Source organism: Athene noctua, chromosome 1 (assembly GCF_965140245.1).
Source record: "Athene noctua chromosome 1, bAthNoc1.hap1.1, whole genome shotgun sequence".
In the NCBI taxonomy this organism is placed as follows: Eukaryota; Metazoa; Chordata; class Aves; order Strigiformes; family Strigidae; genus Athene; species Athene noctua.
Genome location: NC_134037.1, coordinates 176,844,052 through 176,859,842, shown reverse-complemented (window position 1 = coordinate 176,859,842; position 15,791 = coordinate 176,844,052). Strand labels below are relative to the sequence as shown.

General features: G+C 47.2%; 1 protein-coding gene across 1 annotated transcript; it reads left to right on the top strand.

The window, feature by feature from the left end:
- Positions 1–688: 688 nt before the first annotated feature.
- SAT1 (spermidine/spermine N1-acetyltransferase 1) lies at positions 689–3,760 on the top strand. The gene is made up of 6 exons (XM_074905833.1): positions 689–948; positions 1,274–1,325; positions 1,414–1,497; positions 2,698–2,799; positions 2,886–2,926; positions 3,245–3,760. The coding sequence occupies exons 1-6, from the start codon at positions 883–885 to the stop codon at positions 3,413–3,415; spliced, it is 516 nt and encodes a 171-aa protein (XP_074761934.1). The 5' UTR covers positions 689–882; the 3' UTR covers positions 3,416–3,760.
- The last annotated feature ends 12,031 nt before the right edge of the window (positions 3,761–15,791 follow it).

The window sequence follows — 15,791 nt, the reverse complement described above, 5'->3', positions numbered from 1 at the left end:
GGCTGGGGAATGTCCCAGGCCCAAAGTGCAACTAGATGTTTCGAACCTTTTTCCATCAGGACGCTCCCGCCCAGGGCGTCCCGTGGTACCAGACACACACCCCCGCCTCGGGGTTCGATACCGATCATTACTTAGTATCTCAAGCAAGTACAAAGGAATGGGTTTTTGTTCCACACCGTGCCGAAAGCCGCCGTACTCCCCGAGCGCTGGCCCCGCGGCCAAGGCGGCGCCCCGGCCCCTAAAACGGTGAGGCAGAGCCCCGAGTCAGGCGCAGTCGCGCTCGCTGGGGCGACGACGAGTTCGCTTTACGGGAAACCCGGCAGCCGGTGCCGGAAGAAGGCCGAAGCCCCGAGGGGCGCCGGGGCGGGCTCCCCGGGCGGGGCTGGGGGCCCCCTCGCCCCGGAACCGCCACCCCCCCCCGCCCGGCGCCCGGTGCCGCGGAGGGCGAAGGGGCGGGGTCCGGCCGCGGCTCCGCTAGGGGGCGCCACCGCGCGGAGCGGGCAGGGGGCAGGGCCCGAGTCACGAGACAGCCCGCAGCAGCTGTTGCCGGCAGGCTGAGGCCAGGCCCCGGGGAAGGGCGTTATCATTGGCCGAGGGCGAGCGCCACCGGCGCTCCTATTGGCTCGGGTGCGGAGAGAGGCGGGGCGTGGACGTCTATAAGTAGGGAAGGCGGGGCGGGCGCGGGCACAGGTCGGGTCGGGGGAACGGTGAGAGCCGCGGGAGCGTCGCCTGTCTGCAGAACGCCGCCGGGACATGCTCGCAGCCTGACTGACCGCAGGTGGCCGCCGCGCCCGGGACACGAATGAAGAAGCTGTTGCTCCTCCTGTTCACACATCGGGGACTCGTCAGCCGAGGGGGCCGCAGGGGGAAGCGCCGTCGAAAATGGCATCGTTCAGCATCCGCGCCGCGCGTCCGGATGACTGCCCCGAGCTCCTGCGACTGATCAAGGTGCGGGGCGGAGGGAGAGAGGAGGGAGGGAGGGAGGGCGGGCGGTGGTTGGCGGGGGTCAGAGTCGTTCCCCCCTCGCTTGCGCGCCCCTCTCGCCGCGCCCTGCCGGGGAGGGCGCAGAGGGTTCCTCAGGCGCCGGTCCGCCCGTGGTGGGCGGCCCGGTTGGGGCAGATCCGCAGTGATCGGGGGGGGCGGGGGGGGGCACTTTGCCCTTATGTCTGAACAAAAACAAGCTCTTGCGCAAGGCGGCGGGGGGGGCAGGGAGCGGCCAATGGGGAAGCGGGGGCCTGCGGGGAGAGTCCGCTTACACGGCCTTTTCTTCCAGGAACTAGCGAAATACGAGGACATGGAGGATCAAGTGGTGCTAACTGAGAAAGGTATAAAAGCGACGTCGGTTCGGCGGGCTGGTGGCCTGATGACGGTCTCTGTATGTAGCTCAGGTGCCGATTTGTTCTCCTTTTCTAGAACTGCTTGAGGATGGTTTTGGCGAGCACCCTTTCTACCACTGTCTGGTTGCGGAAGTGCCAAAAGAACAGTGGTCGTCTGAAGGTGAGACTTCCTGATGCTTACTTTTAGACGCTAAATACACAAGAGGCATCTTGTCCTTAATGTTTTCGGTTATACGTAAGGTCCCACCAGTGCACTGGGGTAGGAGGAATAGGTTAACTGTTAAATGCAGTAACATACAGTGATACTCTGCTGAAGTAGTTGCTAATCCTGGAGGAGTGGGAAGATCAGGTATAACGTAATTGTACTTGACTCCAGTTAATTAAATGGCTTTTCTTGTTTGACCCTGACTTACCTTTATGTAAACCTGTTGAATCACATTTTTTTCTTTAATTTGTCCCCAATCTTCAGGTTACAGTCTCTAGCTTCGCCATGTACATGGCCCTTCCGTGTACATGGATGGGCGGGGAGGTAACTAAAAGATCCGTTACACAATAAAGTAGATGATCATAATATGAGGTAAGGTCTACAGGGACAAGTGCTATTCCCAAACCTTTACCAAAGACACAGTAGATGAGAAATCTGTTTGCACGCTTCTCTTACAGTATGTGCAGAGAGTTAATGGCAGATACAATTAAAATACTCAAGGTTTAGGTTTGAGTGGGCTGCTGTTGGAAAAAGAGTTGGTTTCTCTTCCCTCTTGAGCCACAGAATTGTAATTGAAACTGCAGCTTTACTTACCTTGACTTTATGGTGCTGAAGGTCAAGAAAACAGTGTGATGCTCTCAGTGGAAGCAGAAGTTGAGGTGCTGGAAATGCTGCTGTAAAGGTGGCCTGTCAGCATGCTCTCTCGCACAGTGTAGTTAACTGAGGAATATACATTGAAAGATCAGTGTCCTTTAGTGTTCAATAGACTGTTTTGGTTACTAAGGAAGCAGAGTTGGGGCAGTCACTGAGATTGTGAACTGATGTGTAAAGTTTTCACTTGTATTCCAGAATGAAAATACTGATACATCCATAGGGTATGCATTTGTTCATAGAAAAGAAGGCTTGTGTTCAGCACTTACTGTGATACTGCTTTTGAGGATTTCAGGGTACAGCAAGGTTGTGTCAGGTTGATACAAGTTTGTCAGAACTCGTATTTTCAGTTGTGTGCTTACTTGCAAACCTCATTCTTAATTCTAACCTAGTAGCAAATGTCTGCATGTCACAGAAAGAATCTGTACGTTTAAACATGCATGTAAGACTTAATATTTTTGCCTTTTAAATTCAGACTAGCTCAAGTTACACCCTTTGTTTCAGAACACTGCATTGTGGGCTTTGCCATGTATTACTTCACTTACGATCCATGGATTGGAAAACTGCTGTATCTTGAAGATTTTTATGTGATGGCTGAGTATAGAGGTATGTATTACAGAATTAGATGAGTTGCTTCCTGTAGGCCATCTTTTAAAATTAAAATAGTTTCTTGGTTTTGTTTTTTTTTTTAGGACTGGGCATTGGGTCAGAAATTCTGAAGAACTTGAGTCAGGTATGTCTAAGTGATGTCTAAAGTGAACTGAGGACATGTGGCATGGCAGTATTCTTGCTCTTCTGTTAACTGCATGAGAGCTTCCCCTTCAGCACTAATCAGAGTTAAAAGGAGGTAACAGGACACTAAACAGCTTAAAACATTGTCTAGAGGCTGTTAAACAGTGTCAAGTGCTGAAGTGACCGACAGAATGAACTTGATGACTTGTGGTGATACACAGTTTGTGCTGAGTAGTTTCACCGGTTCTTACTAGGCTTATCATCTAGGATAAGATTACTAGGATTGTTGTTTGAAATGTCATGTTGCACACTTTTGCAGGTTGCTGTGAAGTGCCGCTGCAGCAGTATGCACTTCCTCGTTGCAGAGTGGAACGAACCATCCATCAGGTTCTATAAGAGAAGAGGCGCCTCTGATCTGTCCACTGAGGAGGGGTGGAGGCTCTTCAAAATTGACAAAGAATATCTCTTGAAGATGGCAACAGAAGAGTGAGAGATTATTCCAGCAAATAAATTCTTTCTGCGAATATATATGCTCTCTGAATAAACTCCTTCTTGCTTTCTGTGTACAGTTTGTAGTGGAATAAAGTAGTGTGGATGCTAATAATGAAAATGCTATGCAGGTGTGGTCATAGAGTAATTAGTACTGTGATCTGGAATTGAGGCATCTGTGAAGTTGTGTATGTGCTTGTGTGCATCCTTTACCAGTGTGGGCTTGTAATCTTTGTATATGGAAACTTCATTCTTGTAAGTGTCATTCAAATGTGTACAATGTACACACTGGTAGAGTTTGTTTTAATTATTGCCTTTTATAAAAATAAATAGTGTTTTCACTTCATGGCAGTAGTTTTGACTTTAATTCTCAGATACAGCTTTCAGTTAAAGTGATGCAAATTAATAAAAGACACTCTTACACACCCAAACATCTTCATGTGTGAAGCATGATTTACCACAGCCTCAGAGTGATAAAAGGAGCACTTGTGTGCTGGCAAAACCCAGGGCTGAGGTTCTGAGCCCTTGTGCTGAAGTGGAGTGTTTAGAGGGGTTTGAGATCAACTTCTGATTCTTGTGTGTTGCAAAGCACCTTGTCAAGGAAGCACTCTGTGCCAGTGAGCTATGTTTGTGTGGCCGTTGGTTCATGGGGAGTCCTTCAGTTAGACTGCTGATCTCGGCCCTCTAGAAAGCAGCTCCAGAAAAAGGAGCTTGTGGTGTTACCTTCTTGGGACTTAACAGTGAACTGCAGAACTCCTCTGTCATGAGGGCATAACCGTGAAGGTGCATCCAGTGGCTCTTCACTAAATCACAGAAATAGGTTTGACAGGTCAGGAGTAGGAGAAATACTTTTACAAATCATTACAGAACTCCCTCACGTGAGTATTAAAACATCAACATTGAATGCTGCTGGTAATTGGGTTTATGTCCATCGTTTCAGATACTGCACAGTTTTTCACATGCTTCAGTGCTGTGTGGTCACTGCCTGAAATTAAGTGCTGTGTTAAGCACTGAAATATCTCATGTCCTGTGTGTTTAAACCTTTGTATAGCAGTAAGTGAAAATAGTACTACTCATCAACTTTTTAATCAGCTTGGAAATGGACTTATGGACTTCACAATACTGTGTCTGCCTTTCTCATAAATTTATGGTGAAAGTGGATGCATGCAAGTTTTATACCGCTCTCCTCTTGCTCTGTAGTAATCCTGCAATAAAAGACATTTTTGCCAGCACTGCTTTCACTTCAAAAGAAGGGAAGAGACTTACCTGCTTTGTAACATGCACTGGTTTAAATAAACCAAGGTTTTAAACTAATTTTGACTGCTGCATAAATTGTGTGCCATCTGGAAGATGTCTCCTCATCCTAGAGAGTAGTGATCAGTGACTGCTTCAATCATCGGTAATGCTGAGCTCATTTTAAGAAAAAGATGTTCCTCTGCCCAGTGCCAGCAGTAGGTTGTGTAGGGCATTTAGCTGAAATTATTCTTGTTTTCTGCTTTGTTTTTGTTTTTAACTAAGGCGTAGGCAGCAGTGTGCCAGCTCTGCCCAGGTGTGAGATACGGCTGTCAGCTGTTGCCTCAGGAATGAGAAGGCCAATACGGAGAAATACAGGAGCTCTTGGAAGAGAACAGGAGGTAGCATATGTCCAAGTGTTTGTTTGGACAACACAGGCTGGATTGAGCCCAGAATCTGTCACATAAATTACCCTGATTTAGCAGATCAGGTTCTGCGTAAGAAACAAACATCTGCAGACACTCCCCGTGTCTGCACAGCACCTCAGCTGCTGTGACAGCATTCATACCACGAGCAGGAGCCTGAGGCTCAAATCCCTCTCCCACCCAAGACGGACAAAAATCTGGTTTCTCGCTTGACAGCATGTTAACTGCTAGGCTACCAACTGCCCTACTTGCTCTTGCTGAGCCTGTACTCTTCTGCAAATCAGCAGGCCAAAGGAGGTGAGAGTAAGTAAGCCTGGCCAATGAACCGGCCTGCTAACTAGAGCTGGAGGTGGTATGGGTAGGATGAGGTGGTCTCCAGCACCTCTTGCTAAGCATCAGAGTATTGCACCTTTTCACTGGTGAAGCTCTAGTAACTTCACCGGTTAACTCTGTGAGCTGCAGCAACCTACTTGTGCATCTCAGGCCTAGTCGTTTGAAGTTATTTTAAGTTGGTGCTTTTGGCTCTATATATCAGTCCAGAAGGTGATTACTAGCAGAGCAGTTTAAGAATGTTTTTATTTTCAAATTAACAGTTCATTAGATATCTAGGACAGACCTGCTTAAATCTCAGGCCCCAGACTTCTGGAGCACAATAAGGCTATCAAAGCTGCGTGACTGAATAGAACAAGCTTACTAATTAGGCAGTATAATTAGGAAAGTAAGCAGTCCGGTCAAATTTTCAATCAATTTAAAAGTGTTTATCGTATCTTGTTCATATTCTTTTGCCAAAGCAGTTTACCATTGCATTTTCTAAATGAGTTCTGCTGAAATAGATTCTCATGAAGTCATAGAAAACAAGTGAGGCAGTGCTAAATGAGAAGACCTTTTCTAGCCAACTGTGATAATTTTAAACATTCACACTTGAAAGTAAAGAAAAGGACTAACCTTTCAGATGTGACTTTCACTGAAATCCTACTAAGAGGTAGGATTTTTAAAACCAGCAGAAATATTCTCACAGTTACTGTACAGTGTCCAGCAGAGTGATGTGGTAATGCCATGGCTCAAGGAAGGACCAATTTTAAATTCCCTCAATAACTGTATCAAGCTACCAGGGGACCAAAGTAACTCTGTAACTACAAGACATGCAGCTGAGCATTTTCTATGGGTTTAGACACAAGACATCCTCACCTGACTTGACTTTCTTCATTTCCAGGATCATGATCGCACCACCAACACGCAGCGTGACCATATAATCGGGGCTAAGCAGTACCAGTAGGCTTTGAGCTGATCACTGGTATCACACCGGCAGAATCCATCACAGCACAGGCACAGGATTTGTTTGGGGCCTGCAGGTATGTCAGACTTCTGCATTGCCCTATTTCCTTGCTGCAGAGTCCCTGCCTCTGGGGAAGAGTTACAGAGTGGGTGTTACAACAATGCTGATAACATCTCTGGGGAGGTGAGGTGCAAAGATCCTCCTAGATCTTGCTCTCAGGCTCATGACCTGGGAAGTTCTCCTCAAGCCAAACCAGCCAGCAGAAGATTTTGGAACTGCAGTGTTTCCTCATGTGTGGGTAGGGAAAGGTGGCCTTGGACATACTTGCAGCTGGAGGATGCAGTGGAGGGCCATACCCGGCTGCAAGAAGGAGCCCTGGGCTCACTGCCCCCTCTCTGCTTGGTGTTTTCCTGCTTGCAGGCTCCTGCACAATGATCAGAGCTGTAGCCATAGCGACGGCATGGAAGGAGACTTTTTTGTCTACATAATTTGAATTAAAACATAATATATGCGAGAAAAACAACCCTTCCCCCTCCCCTTTTCTTTTAAAGAGCCTTTGCTCTCAACTCGATTAAAGAGCCTTTGCTCTCATTTCAAAAAGCCGATGAAAACTTTTCCCCCAAAGAGCATATAGGTGCTTTAACGTGTTCCTGCACATGGCATTTTGTCTTGGGAGGCTTGCCATCCTGGAGCCTGGCCAGCTGAATGCGGAGGTCTCACTGACGCAGCTTCGGGGAAAACACCAGCTACGTATGGAGCAGAGACTCAGAAAACCATTGTGTAATTCACCACTGCACAGTGTTACCGCAGGCTGGAGGCTAGCCCAGAGATGTGCTTCATGCCTCCCTTTCTTTAACTTGACCAGAAAGTTTATTTCCTTCAGCTTGCACAAGTTTCCTCCTCACAGTGTTCGTTCCCCTGGGCTCTCCTTCCACATGCCTTGTGGGAGCAAAAGCTGAGCGGAATGCACACACACGCTGACCGATGGCAGCACCGATGAAACCTGCAGTGTGCAGCTGTTTGCTTTGGTTTAAATAATTCAGCTCACGTAACAGACTCAGCTTTGCCCAGTTGTTTTGCTTGCCTGGACAGGATTGCTTAAACGTTTTTGGTTTTTTTTTTTTTTTAACTCCGGTTTCAGAGAAGTGGCTGCAATTTAAATAAAGGCATTAGCTGCTATCTGAAACAAAACAGCACATGACTAGCTTGCCTGCCACTAATGTTTAATCTCACTGCAAACTCAAAACAGGCTGTAACGTCACCATCCAGGCACGACTCCCTTCCAGGACTCTTCTTTCTCCCCCCACAACCTGGCGAACTTTTTTCTGTCAAGCAGGTTTGTTAACTGCAACCTTGATGGAGGTCTTTAGAGTCCATCAGGAGGTCACACTAGTCCCTGTAGGGAACTCATGGAGGAGAAGATGTAAGGCTGAAGATGGTGGATGTGGGCTCTGGGGCAGGAGCACAGCCCGACACCAGTGCAGCACTGCCAGGGGCGCTTCTGTCCCCCAGGCTTCACCCTACTTCGCTCTGACTTTTTCTGCAATCAGAAATGCTCACCGTGGTTGATAACAAAATAAAGCACAGATACACCTCTCCCAAAAATGGAGGGCGAGGAGGAATTCCATCTTCAAACCAGTTTCAGTTTCATTTCACAGATTTACTGGATGTCAAAGCAAGAGATTAAAATCCTCAGGGGATAATTAGCTCATGAGAATGAAAAACAAACATGGGTTGCAAAAACTCCTCTAAATTAAATAGTTTTCTTTATTTGCACTTGGACCTTTGTGTATTTCTATTATTCGCACAGCAGGTGTGAGCTGGTCACATTTGCTCAAAGGGAAAAGGCTTCTCCATTTTCTTGAGCTCTGTTTCCCTTCTTCGCCAAAACAGGTTAAAAGGGTGGTGCTTTGGGAAGCTGAAACTATCTGGCCATCATCTCCTGAAAGTTTGCAGTACAGCATGATGAGGTGGCTTCATGTCTTCCAAATCACCACCCAGGAGCCCACCATGCAGGGAAGGGACATGAATCCCTGAAATTCCTTGTAGAAACCTTCCTTCTCCTGGGTAAAAAGCATGAGAGAGTAGCTTTCCACATGACAGCCCATCGTGTTTCCAAATAACATGGATATTGCAGTGGCATTTTCAAAACACGCTGGTAAAAGTGCAGGGTGAGATTTTTCAAAGCTGGTTACTATAATTAGGCTCCCAGATAAGACTGCAAAGGTACTTTCAAACAGTCTTCCTCTAATTGCTCTCCTGATGTGCAAACTCCAGTCTGGGTTCTTTACAGTCTCCCTGAACTTTCACATTTGACCCGTTTAAGTCACTGACATAGAAACACCATTGTATAGATTGTAAAATAGGAAACAAAAGAACTCTTAGTTTTGGTCTATCGTCTGGTGCCTTCTGCAATCCATTCAAATGATATAATTTTGTTTTTTTCTCCAGCCAACTTCCTACCATGGGCTAACACAGATGTATAAGAACAGTTCCCACCACACAGCCTGAATATGATTTAGCTACCGTTACAGACACATGGGTCTCTTTTTAAAAAAATTTTTTCAGGTTTAATGTGAAGAGAAGGATCTAAATCTGCGTTCACCACTCCTAGAGGTAATAACCTCCACACAGAGCTGTAGGTTTGCCATTGGGATAGAAAATGTAAAGAAAAAAGAGGCAGGAGGAGAGGTCTGCAGCAGTGAAGAGAAGTCAGGTACAGGGGCTGACTATGTAGCCTGCCACAGGAAGCCATGCACCCCACAGAGGCAATGGCATCAAGGGAAATGGGTTAGGCTTCAATCTTTACACGTAAATGTAATCAGAAGAAACTAGAAGACTCTTATTTCATGAAATCACAAGCCTCAGTGGTAAATTCCTGGGATATATTAATAATTTCTGGATTATTTTTACCTCCTATCAATCTCATTAGCCATAACTCAATGGATTAGCAAGCATTGGATTTAGTGGTGCAGAAGCAGGAATTACTTGTTGCTGAAGAGCAACAGGCAGAACTGGCAGATAGAGGCAGCAACAAGCGCTATACTATAGTAATCCAGTTTTAAACAAAAACAAAACTAGATCAGAATTCAAGGGATAGTGGCAGTCAGTATGCTGTTCCTTAGCCAGTCAAGGAAGCACACCCGTTTTATGTAACTACATATCTCTGAAAGCTGGCAGACTGTAAAAAAGGCTGTAAAACAAAGTCCACCGCATTACAAAGTACAGCTGGTCCAAATTATGGTGAAGTGGGGACAAGGTTAAAGAATACCAGAGGAAAAAAACAAAACCTTTTAATAAGCAAATACTCAGGATTTATAGATATCAGTTGATTACCTTCTCAGCACAGGGTAGTAATAAAATGATTCTCCATTTCCATGCTGAGTTTGCCATCAGCAAGATTTGACTGAAATTTGATTACAGAAGTCCTTCGGGGAATCAGAACCCTAAGGCTCCTTTTCTAGACATTTGGGCTTGGTGTCAGCAAGCTATTATTTTCTGCTGTTAAAAGCCAAAGCACTTTTCACCCCTGCAGTTCAACGTACTCACGTCACTGCTTCACTCCCAGCCAGGACCAGGTTTGCCTCTATGCACCCATAGCCATGTGCCTCTCCAGCACAGTTCAGGCAGCTGGGGCTTCCCTTGTACACGTTTACGTCTGGTTTCTCAGCTAGGGTATTTTCTGGAATAAGCATAGGACTGTAAGAGCCAAAGTTCCTCTTAACACAGGTCTAAAAGCCAAAAGGGTTCATGAGATGTAGAGGAGGATGTGACATTACCTCCCATTCTTTCTGAGAGAAGCTGTTGAGCCTTTGGGATCCAAGAATTGATGGACCTTTCATTTAAAATATAAAGCATCAGGTGCTCCTGTTGCAGGAGTAAAGAATGTAGATCAAATCTAAATCCTCCTAAAGCCATGTGCAGCTTGCAACAAAAGGGTGAGAAACACAAGTATGCCATGGGCTGTGTGGGGCCAGCCCTCGCTGCTTGCTGGGGTCCAGCCCCTCAGCTGGCTGGGCTGCTGTGCGTGCTCCATAGACCCAGCGTTATGGGGACAGTGGCACTTGCAGCTGGTCCTTCTGTTTCATGACCTTTTCTAAGTTCGGCCATGGTGGTCTTACTTTATAAAGCTCCAAACAGCACCCGTACCCCCTCCTTAAACCCATCACAGGCACTGCAGTATGTGTTTCAGGGGAGGTTCTGTGGGTGCTGGCACAGGATGAAGTGGCATGGAGGTGGCCATGAGCAGCTGAAAGCCCTCAACCCCTTTGGTGCACAAGAACTTGCCCTGCGCTGGAGGTCCCACCAAGTACTCCATGGGACAACTGGCTGGGAAATGATCACAGACATCTGCAAGTGTCAAAGTCTCATAGCATCATCTCTGGTGCTACTGCAGACAGCAAAACCTGCCCGGCTTCAGCGTGGGGAACATCTTCTGCAAGCTCAGCACCTGCTGACACACCACAGGGACTCATGCTTCTGCCAGTCAAAGCCAAAACATCTCTTTCCAGTGAGGCTGAGCCCCAGCAATCTCATGACACAGCAAACAGTATTTGGGAAGAGCCTGGTTTCGTTTGAGACAACTTCTCTGCAGCGGGGCTGAGCTGTGGCAGATGAGCTCTGGTGCCTGCTGGGACATGAAAGCCAGAATCACGGCCATGGCCTCACCGTGGTCTGTGGTGGGAGCACAGTGGAGGAGAAACCCACTGAGGTAAACATGGGGAGAAGTGGGGAGCAGGTGTGGGTTCATCCTTCCTCAGGATGGCACCCGACTGGCCAACGGGGAGGCCTGGGCACGCCAAGGGCAGGGGAGGGCCGGCAGTGGGTCCACTTCACTGCCAGGCTCCCTCGACAGCCATCTTACATCCCAGGGAGAGAGAGGAAGCTCACACTTCTCCTTCAGACAAGGAAGTGTCTCATCCGAAGAGACTTTCAGACTTGAACGTGATACACAAGGGGTGTGTTATGGGGCCATGGGCACATGCTCGGGTACCTGTCTCACAGGCTGCTTTCTGGCACACTGCATAAAACTTACATCAAGTTTTACAAGCAAAAAAATACAGCACCGTACACTCAAACAACAGGCATTCCCCAAAACAGCTTTCTGCAACACAGCTGGCATGAAACATAAATATTTTTTCCAGAGACCCTTTTTTAACTAAAACCCTGCAAACTCGGCTGCTGCCTTGGCCAGGCAGCTGCCAGCAGTCAGGGCCTGCACACCCATGATTGGGGACAGCACCGGGGCGTCCCCGGGGCCGAGTGAGTACAGCCAGGGGGATGTTCAGGGATCCCCTTGAATCAGCCCTCACTGAAACACCTGGCAATGACTGCTATGGACATCCGACAGAGCTATTGCCATTAACTAAATCTCCTTTTCTTCGGTGTAGTTTATTAAATCATAGCCTCATAGTTGTGTTTGACTTCTTGTATAATGTGTGTATGTATGTGAATTCCTCTTCTTTCGCTCTGTTAAAGCTATAGTTAAAAGACTTTTCCCACAGAAATATAGTGGAATTTTACTTCTTTCCCAGCAAATGCAGTGTCTGAGTGATAACACAAATAGATAGTGTGTAAGTTGCACGAGGTCATGATGTGGTTTTTGTGTTCTTTCCATTAAAAAAGTAACAGTGAACTAATGCCCATGCTCGGCTGTGGGATGAGCAGGTTTATGGTGTGCTGAATGAAGAACTGGCTGAACAGCAGTGCTCAAACAATTGTAGTGAATAGGCCTACATCTGGCTGGCAACCAGCCACTAGCAGTGTTCCTCAGGGCTCAATTCTAGGGTCAGTTCTGTTCAATATTTCTATCAATGATGTGGATTCAGGAGTTGAATACACCATTAGCAAGTCTGCTGATGATACCAAACTGGGAGGTGCTGTTGACTCTCTTGAAGAATAAGAGGACTTGCAGAGGGATCTGTATAGGTTGGAGCATTGGACAATGATTAACGGGATGAAATTTAGCAAGTGCACATGCCAGATTCTGCACCTCGGATGGAGTAACACCGGGCACAAGTATAAACGGGGAGAGGAGTGGCCGGAGAGCAGCCCTGCAGGAAGGGTCTGTGGGTGCCGGGCGCCAGCAGGCTCAGTGTGCGTCAGCAGTGCCCTGGCAGCCACGAGGGCAAACTGCACCCGGGGCCCATCAGACGCAGCATAACCAGCCGGACAAAGGAGGTGATTATCCCGCTGCATTCAGGGTTGGTGTGGCCTCACCTTGAGGACTGTGTTCGGCTCTGGGCCCCACCATTTAAGAAGGATGTGAAGGTCCTTGAATGTGTCCAGAGGAGGGCAACAAAGCTGGTGAAAGGGCTGGAAGGCATGTCCTGTGCGGAGTGGCCAGGGACTTTGGGTTTGTCTGCTTTGGAGAAAAGGAATCTGAGGGGTGACCTCATTGCTCTCTGCAGCTTCCTGAGGAGGGGAAGTGGAGAGGGAGGTGCTGAGCTCCTCTCCCTGGGATCCAGGAACACGGGAACAGTTCAAAGCTGTATCAGCCAGGGGAGGTTCAGAATGGACATTAGGAAGCATTTCTTCACTAAGAGCCTTCCTAGAGAGGTGGTCAATGACCCATGCCTGTCAGCGTTTAAAAGGCATTTAGACAAGGCCCCTAAAAATATTTTAACTTTTAGACAGTCCTGAAATGGTCAGGCAGTTGAACTAGATGATCGTTGTAGGTCCCTTCCTGCTGAGCTGAGCTATGCTATGCTATGCTATTCCATTCTATTTCATTCCATTCCATTCCACTGAAGACCACAGAAAAGTGTGTTAAAGACACTAAACATTGCATTTATGTATAAAGTAACATTCTGTTTTACTCTTTGGACAAGCAACTGCACTATTAGAGCATTAAATAAGAGACTTTTACAGCCACCAATAACAAGTGCATACTATAGCCTTGGGAATTGCTGTCCACTGCAACCAAGTGCCATGTTTTGTGTGCCCTTTGCTCAGCTGAGAAAGACACACTCCACCCAGCAGCCCTGGCATGTCCCCAGCTGCATCCCAGCAGGTGAGGAGTTGGTCCCTGCAGCAAAGACCAGCAGCCCCGGAGGGCTCCAGCCCCAGCCAGTACCTGCCAGCTGCCTCTATAAAGGTGTTACAGGGCTTTTTGGCACAGGAGGAGAGCCCACATCCCGCTGAGCCCTGTGGCAGGGCTGACTAATGGCAGAGGCATGTCTCCAGTGCAATCCTGTTTGCTTACAGCAAGCCCTCTTTTCCTGGAGGGCAGGGGGTGACCAGAATGCCATTTAGGCATTTTTTCTTGCCTTTCATTTTGGAAAAAGGGCAGGGGGCCCTGCAGTGAGCCCCTGGGCCACGCATGTTGCCCTGACATGCAGCATGTGGGGTCTCAGCATCGCCTCAGGATCACCTTCCTTGGGCCATCACCTTGCAAGTGGCCTCGGCACACCCTGTCGCCATGAGCTCGCACCAGCACTGCCTGCAATACCAGCTTCCTGCAAGTTAGCCCTAAAAATACCGGTTGGGCATCCGACACCTGCCAGTTTCTTTTTAGTCAGAGGCTCCGCGACACTCACTTTTATCTGTCCTTTCCTGCCCTGAGACAACCCCTCATTTCACTGACTCATCTGAACGTAAATAATGCCCAGGTAACTTGGTGCTCAGAAGGAAATCCTCACCTCTACTGTGGCTGCTAAAAGGTTACGAGACACAGCTGTAACCTTCAGGCATGCACCAGGAAAAACATCTGGCACACTTTTCAGAAAAGCATTTAATAACATTTATTAATCCAAAACCACCACTGGACTGGGATTGACATATGATATATTACTTCAGGGTGCCTACTTTTCATTAAGATAATCGATGGCTCAGGATTGTTAATCTATAAAGAGAATTAGGGCACTGTAATTGCACAGGCCTGCTTGGAGAGGCCCAGATAGCTGCTTCTTTGTTATAAGCACAATTTTACTTGTATCTTCCTGTTTGTTTTTGTTTTGTTTTTTTATTTTTTATTTTTAGGACAAATTAAATAGATCAGATGAATAAATCAATGGCTAAATCTCCATCCCAGGAGAAGCAAGCAGCTGTTCTGTATGCCTTGCTACTGTTCTCTATGAATTTTTTAAAAATCTCACATAAATTCCCTTTTCCAGAAGCCAAAATGTCTGAATGTCAAAATGTTTAAAGAATACATTACCTAAAGCAATCAAAAGAAAACTCATTATGAAATATGTGTTTGAGTGCTGCCTTTCAATCTAATGATCCAGTCTAATTCTCACATTTGTTATAAACATGCCATTGAAAAAAAATAAATACCTCCTAAGGAGGGGAAAAAACTCTCCTAGATTTATTAGTAGGCAGGGTTTCTCCTCTGCACACAAATTAGCACTCAGCCTCTGCTATTCCCTAACACAAAACAAGTAACATAAAGACCCTTTGCAACTACAAGGGTACATTAGGAAAAAATCATTATAACAAGATTTATGGGGCTATGTAGCACCTTGAGTGAAATCAGGGCTGTGTTGTTGCCTGCCCATCTCCAGCCTTTTGCAACCCAAAGAAAAAGCTTTCCTCTTACACAGCTGTAAGTCACCAACAAAAATATCCCTTAAGCTTTAATGTGGGGAGGAATGTGGCCCGCCTCCAAATGTACTGCTGAGCTGGGAATAGGAAAGGGGAGAAAGGAGAGGTAGGAAACCAGTCCTTACTAGCAGGGGTAGAAAGGCAGTAACAGGGAGCACACATTAAAAATTCTGCCATAGTTCCTCTGCATGCTTTCACTGTGTCCTGGCTGATCACAGTGCACACTTTTGCTCTCTCTTGTTCTGATGATTCTTTTTTCTCTGGTTCGTCATTGCCACAGTCCCCACACTCAGCACGGAGGGAAGGTCAGGTCCAAGGAGCTCACCTGCCCAAGGGTACCACCACAGCCTGCCAGTCAGGACAGCTATCCCCTGCACCTACGTTCACATGAGCAGGAAATTGAGCATTAGAAAAACAAATGCAATGCCAATCTCTTCATAAATAAACACTCATATCCTTCAAGTATGTCCCTTTTATGCAAGGCATGTGGTAACACCCTTTCAGATGGTTTTGGCTGCAGGGTGCCAAAAGAGAAGCAGTTGTTGCCAGGCTTTTAGGGACAGCCGCCTGACCTGCAGCCTCTCCCATAAGGGAGGAGAGACTGCTGATGCGCCAGCATGGGGAAAGAACCTGTATGAACCCATGTGAGCACTGGGTGATGCACCACAGCCCCGCGCACCACGTGTTTAGGAATAACGGCTCCAGGGGTATCAGAAGTCCTCCAGACATGCCAGCGCAGAGCCAAGGCTCCCTGTACTGGGTCACATGAGGCCAGCACAGTTGTCACCGTTAAAAATTAACCTGGTTCAACACCTTGACATCTAAAATAAATTTAAAAAACAGTGAGAACACTGTTCTCCATTTCTTAATTGACCAGGTTGTAAGGAAACACTGTCTCA